Source organism: Cheilinus undulatus, linkage group 7 (assembly GCF_018320785.1).
Source record: "Cheilinus undulatus linkage group 7, ASM1832078v1, whole genome shotgun sequence".
Lineage (NCBI taxonomy): Eukaryota > Metazoa > Chordata > Actinopteri > Labriformes > Labridae > Cheilinus > Cheilinus undulatus.
This window is the reverse complement of record NC_054871.1, coordinates 7,643,371-7,661,332: the sequence shown is the minus strand read 5'-3', so window position 1 is coordinate 7,661,332 and position 17,962 is coordinate 7,643,371. Positions and strand designations below refer to the sequence as shown.

Genomic DNA, 17,962 nt, shown 5'->3' with positions numbered 1-17,962 from the left:
TAGCATGAAATCGCACAGCAACATAATCAGAAGAGGTTGATTGTCTTAATAGTTGAAAATGTAATGGCTGATTTACAGCCGGCATGTCACGTTTTTCTCCGCTTTCAGTAAGGTATAAGGTTTCGATGTGTTTTGATAGGTACGATTTATTAGGTAAAGATAGAAATCGTGGCAACCAGAACATCGGTTTATATAGAGCACGTTGTTCCTTCAAAACGAAGTAAAAGCTCCAAAACCCAAGAACGGTTGGACGAATTACTTTAAAATCTGGTAACTCCCAGCATTTGAGAAGTACGTGAATGCAGACAGGGATGCGGTGCAATGTGGACAGTCTGGGTACGCGCGTTTCAGTCCACAGCGTACACCGCCAAATGAGGTGCTTACTTGGAAACCGATGCAACCCTAGATTATTTGCTCCGTTTGTTTTTCATGAAATGTTCATTCCATTAAAAAAATGTGAAATTATGGACGATTTACTTGTCTCACAAATAGCTTTCCCGAATTTTTAATCAACACCCACCCTTTTCCCAGGAGAAGAATCTGAAATGAAGCACTGGTGAGAGGAGTGCAACAAAATATGGGAGGCTGATAGTGGTCCTTCATTCATTTTTATTTAGGAGTATAAATACATCGTAAAGGCTTTAAGAAAACTTCTGAGAGTGTTTGTGGCTTTGTAAATAAACTGGTTTCATAACACTGACCGGTATAATGATAAATAAGGCTATTTTAACTGTTGAAACATGCTAAAATATATATAAAAAAAGGAATTTAAAATCAGACACTGCTACTGATAAATTTACATATGATTTGACAAGCAAGTAAAAATAAATGAATATGGCAAGATTGTTTTCATCTATTCTATGCAAATCACTAACATTTTCGCACAAGATGAAATATTAACATAGTAAACTGAATAAAATTGCTCATTGAAAAATCTGAAGTCCTTTAACTCGTCCAAGATATGAACACTTAAAGTAAAAACATTTCATCAACATGACCGTCAAAGCATCATGAAATTATGTTCACGGTTTGGTTGTGAAAAGCAGTTTAACAATCCCTATTTTTTTTTAAAAGACAGCAACTTTAACAACAGTTCTGTACATTCCTTGATAAAAAAAATGTGAATATCTGTACATCATGTAGCCGATGCACTTTGATAAATAAATAACATAGTCCAGCTCAAGCAGTGTAGAACTTGTAACACAAGATCAAGCATACATTTGATCAATACTGGATTGAAAAAAATGACAAGAACGGTTAGTCATTTAGTGGTCTCAAACTGTCCGCTCCCTGATCCATCGGAGCCGCTCCCGGCACAGCAGGGGGCGCACTGTTCGATGAGGGGGACCAACTTTCCCTGCTGATGGAGTTGTTTGGTGTCAGAGCCGCCTCCAATGCAGTTTCCATTAATGAAGACCCTCGGTACCTGAAGAAAACAATATCATAACCTAATCAATGGGTAACATGTTCTTAAAAAAACAGACGGGCTTAGCAGAGCTAAAGGTGGTGTGACCACCATGACATCATGCTTTGAGATAATAAACTCCTTACAGAAATATTGAGTTATTAGTGAGCTTAGAAATTGGGTCAGCCCTTCAGCAATAAGTGGATTCACCCCCTGTGGGCCGTTAGAAGCAATGCATCCAGTCAGAAAATACAATTGTTTTTTGTTCTTTTAAAAAAAATTAAAGAGAGAAATGGGTTTGCTTTTCTCTGTAGCTGCACTAGGAGGAACATGTGTCTTAGCAGATGTAAGAATAGTTTACCTGGTCATACATTAAAGACTGAGCTGCACCTTTTATCCAATAAAGCTTATCAACAACTTTCAAGTTTCTCAGTGACAAAAGAGGAGTAAAATAATGCACATATTTTACATCAGTTAGAGACATTCTGACTGATCAGTAACTAAGAATCATCAGCCCATTTCCATTAAAAATATAGAATAGGTAGATTCTAATTAATGCTTGTTTGAATAGATTACTTGTGGTTTATACTGTGGTGTCTGTGGCTGAGAGAAGCACTGTGAGTGCAGTGGGATGTAATTATATCAGCTAAATGAATTTCCAGTCAATGACTATCAGGCACATCAGCACTTGTGAATCAAATTAAACCTAAATGCAGCCTCTTTGACTTTTCACTAGATAATAAAAGCTGTCACCTTGTCTGCTGTTGCTGCAGGTCAGTTTTTCCTTGTCTTTTTTTGGCCAAAACTGCCAGGGGTGAATCCCCAAACTTTTAAGTAGGTCTTGTTAGTTTTAAACTAGTAATCCAGTGTTGGAATCTGCATTGAAACTGACAAGATAAATTCGAGTTCACTACCTAAACAAGCAACATTATGTTATAATACATTTAAGGTCAGCTTGATAAAATGACTAATCAGCAAAGGTTAATATGTTCTCAGGCTAAGCAGGGATAGTGGATGAACTAGGAGGGTGTAGAGAAGAGGAAACTAAGTTGGAGGAACCTCTGGAGTAGGGGCTACCTATAATGTCCTACCATGGCCCCAGAATCTAAAATGCTGGGTTGACGGGGGACCCATCATGCCCATAGTGATCAGGGATAGCAGCTTTGAGTTAGATTGCGACAAGGTGAAAGATCAGCTTGTACTAAGGCAGATTTACATGGCAGCTTTTCTAATGGAGTTTAGAAAAGTTTAGCTCCAGGAATTGAACACAGAAGGCAACAGGTGAATGCAGGACATTATCAGGTAGAGAGGACAGTTGTTGAGTTTGTGAAGGTGGGAAAGTTAAAGGAGGCAGGTTTTTAGGTTCAGCAGTCAGTCCAGCTAACAGGTGCTAAGGGCTGGGAGATGCAGGTAGATTTGGAAGGAAAACATGTGACACAGGAAATAGTTTGCACTAGTTTGAGGCCTGACATAGTGCTATGGTCTGCCAGTCAGTGTGTAGTTTATTTAATAGAGCTGATGGTTCCCTGGGAGGATTCTGTGGAGGAAGCTTATTATTACAAGCTTAAGATACAGGAGCAGAAGTTGAACAGTGAGGATGGAAAGTTATGGTTTGTCTAGTGGAAGTAGGGTGTAGGGGGTTCGTGGCAAGGTCAGCAGATCCTTTATTTAGAAAGCTGAGAGTTCAGGGACAGAGTTAGCGAAAGAAAGTTAAGGAGATGTCAAATAGAGCATTTCAGGCCGGTCAGGGATTTGGATAAGGAGGAATAATACCAGCAGGGGGCCAAATAATGGTTAATAGTTGTAATTATGAGTTGGGCTAGGGTAGGTAGAAGGGGGAGATAGAGCGTCAGCCTCGTCCAGCCAGGGCGAGTGCTAGCCCCAGTAAGGGCACGTAATGCTAGTTCTACCTCCCCCAACCTCTTGCTAAGCTCCGTTTCTCTCCTAAATATCTCTTGTATAACTGTTGTAGTTTCATGTGCCATGTCAGTGATAGGAATGGTAGTCCTGTTGTAGTTGGAGTCGTGCTAGGGTTGGTAGAAGGGGGAGGTAGAGCATCATCAAAATTAACTTCAGATTTTGAGGAAAAACTTTAATAAATACTGTTGTTTGGGGGTTAAGTCTGTTTTTTTTTTTTTTTTTTTGTTTAGTAAGCAAAACAACTCCACCTGTTGTATAATGCAGTTGACACTGTTCTGAGACTAACTGCTTTTAATGATGATTTGCACTGTTTAGCTTGTTTAATAGGCTTATTTTTTCCAGCCTGTAAGTAACTGTCTTTCGCAATAACATAGGTATTCAGTTCTATCAGATTGTGTCAGGGGTGTCAAACTCAATAACAGCAGGGGCCGGGTTCTTGATTTATAGGTCTAACCCAAGAGCCCAACAGGGCCAACATTTAGTTATAAATTGTCAACCTAATTTTCGCCAGTTATAAAATATGAAAAGAGTACTGATAATAAATCATTTTGAAATGTAAAAATTAGTCAAAACAATAATTTTAAAGCTCAAACGTGAGATAAAAGGTCAAAACACACAAAAAAAGGAAAAACTGTGTTTTTAAAGGCAAAAGTCAAATTCATGAGTTTGGAAAGTCAAAACGTGAGATAAAATTCGAAATCATGAGTTTAAAAGTCAAAATATGAGTTAAATTTTAAATTGTTAGTCTATAGGGTAAAAAGATTGGATTATACAGCCAAAGTTAGGGGTTGAAATGGTCAGAATGACAAAAATTTTGTAATAATGAGTTAAAAAGGTCAAAATAAGAACTAAAATTTGAAACTAAATCTGAAGGTCACATATGATTTAAAAAAAGTAAAAAAATACAAATTGAAAAGGTCAAAGTGTGTAATAAAGAGTCAAAATCATAAGTATGAGTCATAATTTTGAGATGCTAAATTGAAAACATGAAATAAAAACAGATTTTCTTTTCCAACATTCCTGTTTTTTTTAATCTCTTGATTTTCAGTTTTTACTTTTTCAGATTTTGACGACTTTAACAGGGATATTTTAAATCATCAAGGTTTAGTTTTTTATTTTTTATACTGGAGAAAATCAGCAGACCTTATACTAGTGGGACAGTTATGATAAAAATATAATGTGATTTTGCGGGTGGTATATTACTGTAACACGGGCCAGATTTGGCCCCCAGGCCTTGAGTTTGACACCCCTGGATTGTGTTATCTAGTTGTCCTTACTGTTGTGTTCTCATTGCATTGCTTCTTGGAAGGGTTTTGCACTGCTCTGTTGAATAATCTAAGTAAAAACATGTTGTTGACTGAAGAATGATGACTTTTGAACTCCTTTTATCAGGTTACTCTTTGACTTGTTAGAGGTCTCAGTACACTACAAAGTAGAATGACTAACCACTAAACCAGCTGCAACAACAAAACACAAAATAAGATCTGCATCCACAGATGATTAGTATCAGCAGTTGAAAATCTGATATCCTTAATATCACTTGGGTGATTTAGTCCTTTGAGCATGAATACGGTCTTCAATGATGTACATACTGCTATTTTAAAACTGTGCTTAAGTCCTTGGTGTTATTATACATGATTCAGAACAGGAAATCTAAAAATTTAAATTCTTTCAAAATTCTGAAATGTTACTTATATCAGAGACTTGAATATACATTGCTCTGACCTTCATTGAGACTCATTCAGTTAATGCGAGTCTAAACAAAGTCCTAGTTTTAGGCTTTATCTCTGTCAAACCTAAAGTCTAAATTTACCTTCAACGCAGTGTTGCCAAAATGAACAAGCTGTCAAACATGCTTGATTTGATTCTGTTTTAACAGATGATGAAGTAAAACAAAGTAAAGTGTAGCCACTTTAATCCAGATTCCCAAAACACATCATAAGACAGTTACCGTTCTGGCACCGGTCATCTGAGCTAAGGCCTCTTGCAGTCTCTTCCCATCGTTGTGCTCGTCCAGCTCGACCACTTTGTAGGTGGCACCAATTTCATTGAAAACATTCTTGGCCATTTTGCAATAAGGACAGGTGGTCTTGGAAAATATCACAACACAGTTCTGAGACACTACCTCCTGCAAGATAATCAAAAAATGATTTATGTTAACATCAGTAGTACACTGAAATAGACTGTACATGCCAGCGCTCCAGTTTCTAGGGAAAGGCAAGCTATACTCTGCATTTTCAATGGTTAATTTTCAGTTAGTGAGAAAAATTAGGAAATTGGTGCATTGATTATCTGTGACGAAACATTTTTCTTTGGCTGAAATGCTTTTGTCTCTTTCAGCTGCTGCATATCTTCGTCAATTTAAATTCAATCATTGTAAGTGCTGAGGGTTTTGATGCAACTCTCTTAATCAAACATATTATAAAAGCAACAATTCAAATTTAACCATCATCAGCAAATAATTATCATTTATGCTTACCTTAAAATAAACACAATTTCCTGAACAATGATCTATCCGTACTGCATTTAAGGGCTAAACAAAGCAATGAATGAAACATTTGGGTGGCATCAATTATTGACTATTGGACAAAAAAATGTTCAGATAAACATTAATAAACATGAAACTGGTATTCTGGAGCAAACTAGAAAAAAGCCAAGAAACTAAATAAAAAACTGAGTCTGGGAATGGTGGGAAAATGCCAGTTATCACTGTCAATTTCAACCATATAGCACAGACAAAAAGATCAGATGAGATTCAAAGCACACTTTTGAACCAAATGATGAAGAGGTATAAAATTTCTGAGCATATACCAACCTGAACATATTGTATACATGATGTGCTGGACAACCCTGCAGAAGATGATGTGAAGTTCCCCATTCTGAAACAAAAGCACAATTTTGTCCAAAATTACACACCAGCACTGGGTCTACTATTCTACATTAGAAATCACACAGAGGCACAGTCTTATAATGACCTGAAAAACGGGAAGAGATTTCTAGAAGAGACGGGTTTAAGGTTAATTATCAGCAACATAATATGAAGCTGAAGGAAAACTGTTGGCTTAAAAATACAAACACGCATCGTTACAGATCGAAGTCTTGATTTTTGCCACGACTGCTAGAGCTGATCTACAACTGCAGTCCATGTGCTGGGTAATCCAGGATTAGTAGTACAAATACTCCTAACATGCACTTGTAATTAGCTCAGATTGCATTGTGGTCGATGGCAAACTCCAGTTAAAAGCATGCTGTTTTAAGAGCGCTGTTCTTAAATAAATCACATTTTGTCTAACGTCTCGTGCATATGCTGAATCAAAGGTGAAACCCTCGCTGTTAATTCGGGTTGTAACTAGATCTTTTACCGGTTACACTGAAATATTTCCTTTGGCTTGATTAAACATTTTCTAGTGTACGGTTAGCGCTGGTGTCTTGGCTTAAATTGTGACCGTGTTAACTGGCGACTTTCAATCGTATGCTAAATGGTTATCAGTGGTACAACAAATGTCGACGATTTCCACACGTATGCCTTTTTGTTTTTTTTTGTTTTTTTTTACGTGTATTGAACGCATTACGATATCGGCGAGTCTATTTTCGTAGGCGGTGAACCTACATCTGCCACTAACGCGTCCGGCAGGAAGTCACCAGTTAACAAGGTAACAATTTAAAGCGCAACACTTCGAACGTTAGCTAACGGGGGAGACGGAATGCCACAGAAAATGAGTGTTTTTTTTATCATATAGTTGAAAATTCACAAATGACTATCATGCCGAATTCGTCAGCTGACCTTAAATAATCGTTATAGTTTCGAAAAATGTGTATGTGGTTAAGAGAGGATCTTTAAAATAAGCCTAACGTTGAATTGTGTGTTTTTCATACAGTTCTGTTCAGCGTGGTAAGGTGAGCATGCGGCAGTGAATGGCTTCTTCTTTCAGTGTATAAAATATCATTGTCAAGCGATGGTGTACTGTTTGTTACACTGACAGCACTCACTACATTTCCTAGTATGTTTATAATAACCATGGCTGACTTATAATACTGGCTAGCTTAGCTTTAAATTTAGTCAAGCTCGTGGGAGTGACCTTCGGCAGCCGGTCCATGCCACCCTGGAAAGGCATCCTGCTCGAGCAAACATGGTGAAAAAATAACATAAAACCCAAAAATAATCGAACTGCAGGCCTGGGTGAATCATGCGGTTAGTGTACAAACAAGTCTAAAGTCTTACACCAACCCTCGCTATTACTGTAAACCTGCTTTCCCCCATACATACACTGTTTATGTCTGGTGTGCCTACCTTTAAGTGACCACCGGAAGCAGTTTCTGACGCATGGAGACGGGATTTTAACCTTAGCGTCATGACGTAACAATACAATTGTGGAGGGCCATGGTGATTTGGCTTTCATTAATAAAGGCATAATATTGGTCATAAATAGTCCAGTGATTCAAACTATAATTATTTTCAAAATTTTGTATAAAACAGAGCTGTAGACTCTATTTTAACCTTTTTTATTATTATTTAAGAGGGACAATTCAAATCCACATTTAACACATTTCCCCTTTAGACAGTAACTTTATAACAAAAGTATACAGCATTCTTAAGACCGTGGTTTATAAAGTGCTTTGAAACAAGAAATAAAAACAGAATAAACTGAGCAGCATTAGCCTAACCCTCACCACACAAAACGAAAGAAAAGAAAGTTTACACCACTAAATTTGAGCAGTTTCATCTTTTTTTTTTTTACATATTACATGTCATTAAAAAAAGTAACAAAGTGCTTCACAACTTCAAAATAATACAGTGCAGAATTACATTTAAATGAGAAACTATGGAAGAAATTAAAAGTGAACAAAGATTAATTTAGAACAGGAAAAAGTTATTTAAGTTCATATAGAGATAGGCTTATGATATTTTTGTGTGATAATTGATTTATTCTGTCAATTAAATACATTTTTATTCTTATTAAACTGCCCCCTTAACCCAATTGTGACAAAGTAAAAACAGAATTAAAATATATATATATATATATGTGTGTATATATATATATATATATATATATATTTTTTTTTTTTTTTTTTTTTTTTTTAACCCTAAAATATCACATTAACATAAGTATTCAGACCCTTTGCAGAACACCTGAAATTGAGCTTAGGTTCCTCCCATTTCTCTTGATCATTGCTGAGATGTTTCTACACCCTAATTGTGTTTACGGGTACAATAATAACCTGAATCAATGGAGACATACGACCGACTTAGTTTCTTAGTGACCAACTCTTTATTGACCCCTGAGCAACAGGTACAATCACAAAGGTTCCTACCCATGTAATCACCTAATACCACATTCCCCTTCCTAGACAAAAAAGATGCAAAATAACAATAGTATTTTAAACCTTTCCATGTTATGTAATCTGCCTGGGAATATCTAAGTAACACATCTCCCGATGAATATCAACATCATCAATATGAACCTTTAAGGCATTACTATTCTTTACCTGAGCACTTAACAGCGAAACTCTTTAGCAAATGTTTTGTGAACCTGTGCATATAGCATCAACAAATAATGAATTACTGAAATTTCAACATGAACAGTTTCTTCTATGAGGGATGGAGTAGACTATCCAAACTATCACCCGAGTGTGAGGATTATTCTGCCCAAATGGCCACTCTACTTGTTATTGGCACACAAAGTCTTTCAGATAGGCCGGTGCCTTTTTGATTCTGGCAGGGAAGCGTCTCTCACATGCAGGAGTCTGTTGTTCTGGGTCCTGCTGGATCTCAGGAGTGACAGGTGCACTCACTGCATTGGGATCTGTGTTTACGGGTGCTGCCTCAGGTATTTTGGGAGGTGTTTCCGGTGTCTGAGAGGATGATGAGAGATGGGATCTGTTTCTTATCCATCTTCCCCGAGATGTTTTGATGATGTAGGACCGTGGCGTGTTGGCCTTAGATACCACAGTTCCTCTCTCCAGCATATCCTTGACCCACACAGAATCACCAGGTTGTAGGTGTGATACATCTCGTGCTCTGTGTCACCGATTATAGCTCTTTTGTTGTTTCTGTCTGTACTGTTGCTCTTTCCTGTTCACATCTGCAGGATCTGTGCATCTTGATTTGAGCAGGGAAGGAATAACAGGGGGGTCCTGATTTTCCTCCATAAGAAGTTCAGTGGGACTGTATCCGTTCGCTAGAGGAGCAGCACGGTATGCCATGAGAGCCAGATAAGGCTCTTTAGACTTTTTCAGGAGATTTTTGATTGTCCTTACCGCTCGCTCAGCCTCCCCGTTGCCCTGCGGGAAATGTGGGCTGGATGTCACATGGCTAAAGCACCACTCCTGTGCAAACTTGGTGAAAGACTCAGAAGTAAATTGTGGTCCATTATCCGAGCGCACCACTTCTGGTATTCCATGATGCAAAAAGATGGATTTAAAGTGCTCAATAGCTGCTTCTGAGGTTGTGGAAGTTAGCTTGGCTACTTCAAAAAATCTTAAGAAATAATCCACAATAACCAGATATTTTTTGTTGTTGAGCTGAAACAGATCTGCTCCCACTGTGGACCAAGGTCTTGACAGGAACTGGGTGGGTAACAGTGTTTCTCTGAAGTTTGTTCTCACATGGCAGCAGGTCTCACAGTCTTCTATCATTTTTGTTAGCTCTTTGCTGAGGCCTGGCCACCACACAGATTGTTTTGCTCTCTCTCTGCATTTGGTTATTCCCAAGTGTCCCCCATGCAGTTTGATCAGCATGTCTGCTCTGAGTGAGGTTGGAATCACGATGGGGCGACCATAGAGTAGCAGACCGTTTTGAACTGTGAGCTCACCTGAGAAAGGCAGATAGAGCTGAAATGCTCTTTCGACTGAGAACTTGTCAGGCCAACCCTCCAAGCAGTACTTCTTTAACTTCGTGAGTGTAGCATCGTTGTCCTAGTGTGTCTGGATTTTCTTTAGTCTCTTTTCTGTAGCTGGCAGACTTGTCATGACTGCATCCACAAAGAGGTTGATTTTTCCTTATGCAGCCCTTCTGTTCTGCTGCTGAGAGGAGCTCTGGACAGAACATCCGCAGTTGAAATGTCTTTACCAGATACATGAGATATGGTGTAAGAAAACCTCCTCAGCCTCATGCGTAAACATTGTATGCGTGGTGGAAGTTCATCCAAACTCTTAGACCCAAGAAGAGAAACCAGGGGTTTGTGATCAGTCTCTATATGGAAACTCTTTCTGAAGAGAACCTCTCACAAGCCCATGTGAGCCGGGCAACCAGAGCAGTAATATGTTTTTATAAGTTTAACCAACAAGTTTTTTGCAAAATGCAAAAAAGATGATTTCATAAAATCATAACAATATCTTGATTTATAACTCCCTGGTGGATTACAGTAGCTAAAAGCACTACCAGTAACATTTCAGGGGCAGAGCTAATGGTAGCTAGACCCGAACAGGGCCACCTGAAATCTGATCAGCCTCCCAAAATCCTTAAAATGATTCTCTGTTTACCTTGCTGGTTGTTAACCATTTAGGCATACTCAATAATTGGCGTATCTGAGTGTATTAGATTGGTTTTATTGTTTTAAAATATCCTCAAGGCGAGGAATATGAAAATGGCTCCACCATCCTTACATATTTACCTCCGCCAAGGAGGTTATGTGATCGGGTGGGTTTGTTCGTATGCTAGTTTGTTTGTTCGATTGTTTGTTAGCAACATAACTCAAAAAATCATGGACAGATTTTCATGAAATTTTCAGGAAATGTCAGAAATGGCATAAGGAAGAACTGACTAGATTTTCGGACTGATCAGACTCACTGTCTGGATCCAGGAATTTTTTAAAGGATTCTGTACTATTGGGAGATAGGGCTAATGGCGCAGGTCTGCACCAGGAGATGGCGGACATGAGTAACTTCAATCCCAGCAGCATTTTTTGGTGTGTTTCTATTCAAAGTTTTGGAGTTTATAGAGCTTGAAAGATGCACGCCCAGTTGAGGAGACGAGTCGGAGCGTAACAGAGAGAAAGACAGCGAATTGTAGCGAGAATACTCACAATGCTGGGAGGAATAGAGGAATATTCACCCTCTGCCATGACTTCCACAGGTAGCGAAGCCAAAGCTTTGCCTCACTGTGTTTCCACCCCATCAGGGAGGGAGTAATCAGCGAATTAGATATTGGGAGAGATCCAGATCACCGTCTGGATCCAGGAATGTTTTTAAATGATTCTTCACTATTGGGAGATAGGGCTAATGGCAGAGGTCTGTGTTCTCTGAGTGCTCTTCTAGTTATATATGTGGCCCTCAGTTGAAAAAAGTTTAGACATCACTGCCTTAGGGTCAGCAAGCATAGATGTAGCAATGCTACCCTGTCATCCAAATATGGTCACTAATAATTAAAAGAAAAGATGCCAAAAATTTTCAAATTTGAGGCTTTACAAGGGAGGTTCACAAACCATTTGGGTATTCTTTTTCCATAGTCTCATGTAGTCTATCCAAAACTTTTAAGACCTTTTTCTGTCCCTCTCTTTGCAAAACTTTCTTCACCTTGCTGTGGTGCATAGCTGAATGGTGCTTTAACTGCCAATTAGTTCCCCATAACTGAGGAAGACAATGCAGCACAAAGACTTGTGGATGTATTCAATCACAATTAGCACCCTGTTGTGACAGGATAAAGTATGGATAATATCAATATTGATAACAGAGGCAAAGACCACGTCACCTGAGTTGAGGTAAAGAGAATTCCTGTGGAGAAAAGAGATAACGCTCTTCTGTCTGACAGCACGCTTCAGAGCTGCTACAAATGCAGATTATTCCCTCCTTTATCCTCAAAGGTTTTCGTTTCACCTCCCTCTTCAAATGCAGGAGGAAATGCATTAGTTCACACATAACTATTTCCCATTAACCATGTTACCAGAATAGGCTTCTGGGCCAGGGAATCAATCACAAATCTAAGGATATCTGATGAGGCAGCACAGGAGTGCTTCACTTCAAATACAGTTTTTTTTTTCAAAGTCAAGCAAGAAATGCATCATTTCAGAATGGATTCACACCATCAAAGAGATCTGCCGCTCTGCCCTGGAGTGGGTAATATCCCGGCACAAATCCAGAAATGTTATGACGGATGGAGGAGAAAAGTGTGAGGCTTCACACACCTCTTTACAGCATCGATACATGTGTTAAAGGAACATTTGGGTCTGGCTGCACGGAGCTTTAACATCCAGCAGGAGTCTTCGGCTCTTTGGCTGGATTTATGTGACAAAATAAAATACAACACATTCAAAGTTTGTCACATACTGTGAATAATAGTAAATTCATGGTCTGTAGTGATGTTTGGATCTGTTTAAAAGTTTAAAAAGATTCTACCTTATGAGAATGACTTCTTTTTTATAAAGATCAAAATGGTGCATGCTTAAAAACAAGTTTTAAAAGTTAGAAAAGCTCTGTTTGCTGTTACTTTATTGTTCTCGTATTGAGCCATGCTTGTCCCCACTCCTCAGCCCCCTGCTGACCTGCACTTACATTTCTCCAGCCCTAACTGGCCCTGTGCATGGCAGTATCATCACACAACATAACATGTGCAATTTGCAAGAACTGCAGTCTCACAGAGTCAGCATAATGGAGAAATGCACAGACAAATTTAGAGTAACTTAACCTACTTTGTTGCATTTAATTGTTTTGGTCAGACAATCTAACACTGCCATTGTTTGAAATGATTTTCAAGAGGAAGTTGAATCAATTATACATTACGTCTGCATGCTTGTGCACATACTTGAACAATTATACCATGCCAAAGCCCACCATCTGTGCCATGGCCAAGGAAGTCTACTACACTGCAGTGCTGTTCAGAGCACTCTCAGCTCTTACCTTGCAATGCCTTTTCAGGAGTCATCTGGCTAGTCTTACAAGATCATACCATTAATCACCTGTTGATGAGCAACTAGATAAAACAGCCAATGAATCTATGTTCCATCGTGGACTTTCCATGGCGTGTGTATTCAGCATGTGGGTTATTTCCAGAGTTGAAGGCCACCATGGCTGCTAGAACAGCTGAGAGGTCCACAGCTTCTATAGGTCTGTAAAGATAATGCATTAATGCATTCATTCTCTAAGTCTGGGTCGCCAAATGTGTTTTCAAATTTTTTTCCCCTACAGTATTTAATGTGATGTTTATGTTACCAGTACATATTATACCACATATTATGCAAAAAATACTTTTTCAGGCCTTTCTAGCAAAAATATGTGCCCCTGGTCTGTCCAAAATCCCCACCAAGAATCAGAAAAAATCCATTTCCTCCCCCTTTCGTCCTCACCCTTTCAGAAAATGTGTGCTGAAACAAGCCATTCTGAGATTTTCCCTTCATGATGTCATATGGGGAGTTATCACCGCCCCCCGGTTGAGTTGGCCCTCACTGCTTAGAGAGGAGGATCAGGAGAGCCACATCCATTAAGCAACATCCATTTTCTGAGAGGGGTGTGGTCAGGGGTTGGAGTCAGACAGCTCATTAACATTTAAAGCTACAGACACAGAAACAGCTCGTTCTAAGTAGGGCTGAAACAGGGAGGTTTTTAGACATGAAAAAATCCAATATTGGAGTGTTTTTCCAGCAACAGACTTCTCAGTCATGTTTTGGTAATCTCTGAGACCAATATAAACTTGTCTTAAAAGGGTAATACAAGGTTGTGATGCTTTGTCAAACATGTATTATCATATTTACTTGTTTTAACATGGTCAAAAACGTTTATTTTATTTTTAAGCACGATTACCCTGGCTTATGTTTTTAAATCAGGCCAATTTATGATTGGCTTGTATCTCCTAAAAAGTTGGTCACCAGAAAAAAGTCAGGGAAACAGAATCAATGATCTGTTTTGGGCACTTGGTTACAAAGTGTCTGCACTTTAGTGCGGCTATACAGCAAATTGGCAATATCTTCAGTGACAGCTTGGAATCAGAGTTCACTTGCCTGCCTGCCAAGCAAACAACAGCTCATACATCATTTCAGAGGCTTGGCTTTCCTACATGCTTTATACAGTGAGGCTGCTGACGACTGACATGAAAGTGGGTAAATAAGCCACAAACGAAGAGGCTAGCAGTGGTTTTTAAACCGCTTTTCTCCCTTGGCTCTTTTTTGAGAGACAATTTCCTTTTTTCCCCATTTTTTTTTGTTGTTTAAAATATTCTTAAAAAGATAAGCCATTTGTAAATCAAAAGATTGGCTCCATTAAGTGGGCTGAGCCAAATGATCCAGATCTTTAAAAAGAATTGGAATTCCCATCACTCCAAGTGAGATTGAACAGTGTTAAATAGACCCACGCTTTTGTTTAACAGCACAATAGTATAGGGCAGTCTTTAACCCTTTACCTACTGACCCAGCGCCAGCGATGTGTTTTATATGTCCAGAGTATTATTACCGTAACTCCGTCAAAGTTTGTCTGATCAGAAAAATTCCAATGGTGTTGGAAAGCTGAGAATTGTGGGCATGTGCACATATGTGGCTCATTACGGTACTCACAATCATATGACGTGGGCATTTATAGGAAAACACCAGTTTTGTATTGTTCTTCTTTTAAACTGCTGACAATTCCATATAATGTACAATAATCATTAACCAGATGTTGAAAAGTCAAGTTCAAGTACTCCTGGGAAAAAAGGGACCAAAACTTTCAAACTGAATGTGTCAACAGAATGTGTCCAAATCGCCATTTTAAACTCAGTAGGTAAAAGGTTAATGTGTCCCAGTATGCATCTACACAAACAATCCCATCTGGATGAAGGATGAAGGCGTTCCAGACCACCTCTGCATGCAATCTGAGGCATCAGATACCTAACTGTTTCCAGTGCATGGTGGGACCTACCTGCCTCCCTACCATACCTGTTAATATATTGTCTACACCATGCCTATGATGTCCTTTACATTGCTGTAAAGCATAAGTTTACATAGACAGGAATGTTAAAGGTAGAAAAAGCTTCACTTCTTATGAATTCAAACCTGCAGATGTCACCACAGTAATAGGGCATTGTAAGTGTCTAGTAGTGGGTTCATCTATAGTAGAATCATGAAAAAAATACCTGTGTGGATTTCTTTCATTGTCACACCTCCCTGAAAGACCAGACCTCAAACTGGACTTGTGTGGTATCACTCAAATTCTGTTTCTCTTCGAGAATGAAAGACAAATTCTCTACCAGTCAAATTTAACCTTTCGGCTCATCATACTTTGGACAAAACCACCAGATGACAAACTTAATGACAAAATTGAACTTAAAATGTTGAATATCTTGTGAAGAATAATTTAGATAAGTATATTTTATCTACCATTTTAGGCACAGTGAGAAAAATATGTGCACTTTACTTTATGTAAAACAGTTTGGTAATGAGGCATGGAAAAATATTTCAAGCTGCAATGGCATCCTGACATGTGGAACTGCTATCTGCTGATAAATTGTAGGCAGACGTATGAATACTGCTGAGTAGCATCTGATTTATGATACAAGTAATGGAAATGCCACTGTAAGATCTACACAGTCTGCTGATGTTTGCACCCATGTACTGTGATGATCTACACACCACTAATATATGATACCCACCAACACCAATGTCCAAAATGTTATAATGATATGAACAGAAAAACCCAAACCTTAACAAATAATAACGTTAAAGTAGTAATCATACTGATAAATCTGGTCACCTTAAGAGAATCTTAATGATGGCGGTGATATGAATTTGAAAGGACTTTTTAATAGACCTAAAGAATGCTAAGGAAGAGAGTCCTAGTACTGTTTCCTGAGGATAATTTGTCTTCAGAAAAGAATGAGCAGCTATTAGCCTGATCTATATCACACATGGCGTTGTCTTTAAGGCGCTGATGTCTCACTGTGACAAATTAGAGCCAGCATGGGGTGGGCTGTCGGCACTGAATCGTCTGTTTCAACATCATTTTTGTGATACAAATCACAACGTCTGCACGGACTTCATTTGTTTATCTAATTTCTTTCCCTTATCATTTGTTAAAGCCTGTTCCAGCGTATATTGTGGTGAAGACAGATGGCACAATTAATCCACTCATGGACCACTAACCTGTGCATTCATGTCGGTGAATAACTTTAAAAACCAGAAACATTAGGTGAGACATGAGGTCAAAAAAGTCATGGAAGAACTACATATTCTTGCAGGAATAGTATCCAAACGAGATTATTTTGTCTGTCTGGAGTTGATTTGCTGTTCATTTCAGTATTTATTTCTGTATTTTTTTTTTTCTATCATGGGTGAGTATGTTAGAGTCACTTAGCTCTGACTGACCTTGCACACTGGAAGTATTCCTGGAGCACTATGCATTTTAGCACAGCCCTGAGCAGTTGGAGACTCGATATCATGGGAAAGCTATGACTGCATATCAGAATAGCATGTAAACAACAGATTACTTTGGCTTTCTGGGGTTGTTTTGTCATTCATTTCAACATTATTCCATTATTTTTTCAAGACAGTCTGGCAGCAGATTGTTCATCTCTGGTAGCCACTCTCACAGACTGTTCATCTGAGACACTGAATATCTTATTGACCAGAAATTTGTGCCAAAACTTTCAAAATAAAATCAGATAAAAATTCCACCTAGGGTAACCGTAACTTAAGGGTGCAAAAGTTACAATTTCATAACCTGACTAGCAAAACCTGATTACAAAACGTTTAATAAAGCCGAGTAACTTAAGCATTCTGCTTAGAGAAAAAAGATTGCCCTCCTAAAACATTCTAACACAGCCAGCATAGCTCATATCTCTGGTTGCTGGAAAGCTATTCACATAACGTAACTATGTAGCTAATGTAGCTAAATCTGCGCTCACGAAAGCAGCTACACATGTACGTTATCTGCGTAGCTAAGTTAGCTTTAGCTATGTTCGCTAAAGCTCACGTTGCTACATAGCTAAAGCTAAGCTCACAAACCGTCTTTGTAAACTGTATGTTATCTTTAGCTATTTTTGCTAAAGCTAACTTTGCTACGGTGGCTTATGTAGTAATGCTATGTAGCTAGCTTTAACTGAAGTTTGACAGTATAGACTGGGTTCCATCCTGACAGACATCTTCATACGACACAAGCTTATTCACCATGCTGTGGCAAGTGGGAGAAATGCAGTGAGAGAGAAAGAGCTGCAGCCATGTTTCTAAATAATCAACCACCCATTTAAATGACTTGGACGGATGCAAAAAATGCAGAAGTAAATCTGATTTGTTATGAAAAAACTAGCGGTAGCCGGAAGTTTCAGTGTCAGTGTGCAAACATGACTAGCACAAGATCATTTCCAATTTTTATGTTAGGCAATTGTGCACTAAAAACTGACTCCATGTGCAAAGGCCTCAAGGGTTCACAAAGGTCATGGTTCAGTTCTTACCTTGGTTTGGGGTCACTACAGATTTGGTTGATTAGAAAAGGCAGCATAAAGTCCCAGATTTATTATTCAAGGTTCCCCTCATTTCACAGCTGTTGGGCCATAACCTATCCCTGAAATCACCACTTTTCAGGGAAAGAAATAAACTCTTTATTTTTCAAGTAATGTAACAATTTATGGTCATAGTCAGCATCTTTTTGACATTTTTAATTGATTTAAAATTAGTAAAACACACAGAAAGATGTAAAAGGATACCAACAGTACGGATTTATTAAAAACAAAGAACAAAG

General features: G+C 38.6%; 1 protein-coding gene across 2 annotated transcripts; it reads right to left on the bottom strand.

The window, feature by feature from the left end:
- Window positions 1-589: 589 nt before the first annotated feature.
- On the bottom strand, window positions 590-7,607 carry glrx2 (glutaredoxin 2). 2 transcript variants are annotated; one of them, XM_041790717.1, is made up of 4 exons: window positions 7,405-7,607; window positions 6,141-6,204; window positions 5,277-5,453; window positions 590-1,426 (listed from the first exon to the last, which is right to left on the bottom strand). In XM_041790717.1, exons 1-4 carry the CDS (start codon window positions 7,512-7,514, stop codon window positions 1,262-1,264), a joined length of 516 nt encoding a protein of 171 aa, XP_041646651.1. In that variant the 5' UTR covers window positions 7,515-7,607; the 3' UTR covers window positions 590-1,261. The 2 variants fall into 2 exon arrangements, with proteins under 2 accessions (XP_041646651.1, XP_041646652.1); XM_041790718.1 differs by lacking the exon at window positions 7,405-7,607 and adding an exon at window positions 6,301-6,627.
- Window positions 7,608-17,962: the final 10,355 nt, after the last annotated feature.

Coding starts and splice junctions, on each gene's coding strand:
- glrx2 (XM_041790717.1), bottom strand. CDS start 7,514: ATGATTCACCCAGGCCTGCAGTTCGATTATTTTTGGGTTTTATGTTAT. Junction 5,454..6,140: donor CATGTATACAATATGTTCAG/GTTGGTATATGC, acceptor ATTATCTTGCAG/GAGGTAGTGTCTCAGAACTG. Junction 1,427..5,276: donor AGATGACCGGTGCCAGAACG/GTAACTGTCTTA, acceptor TGTTTTCTTCAG/GTACCGAGGGTCTTCATTAA.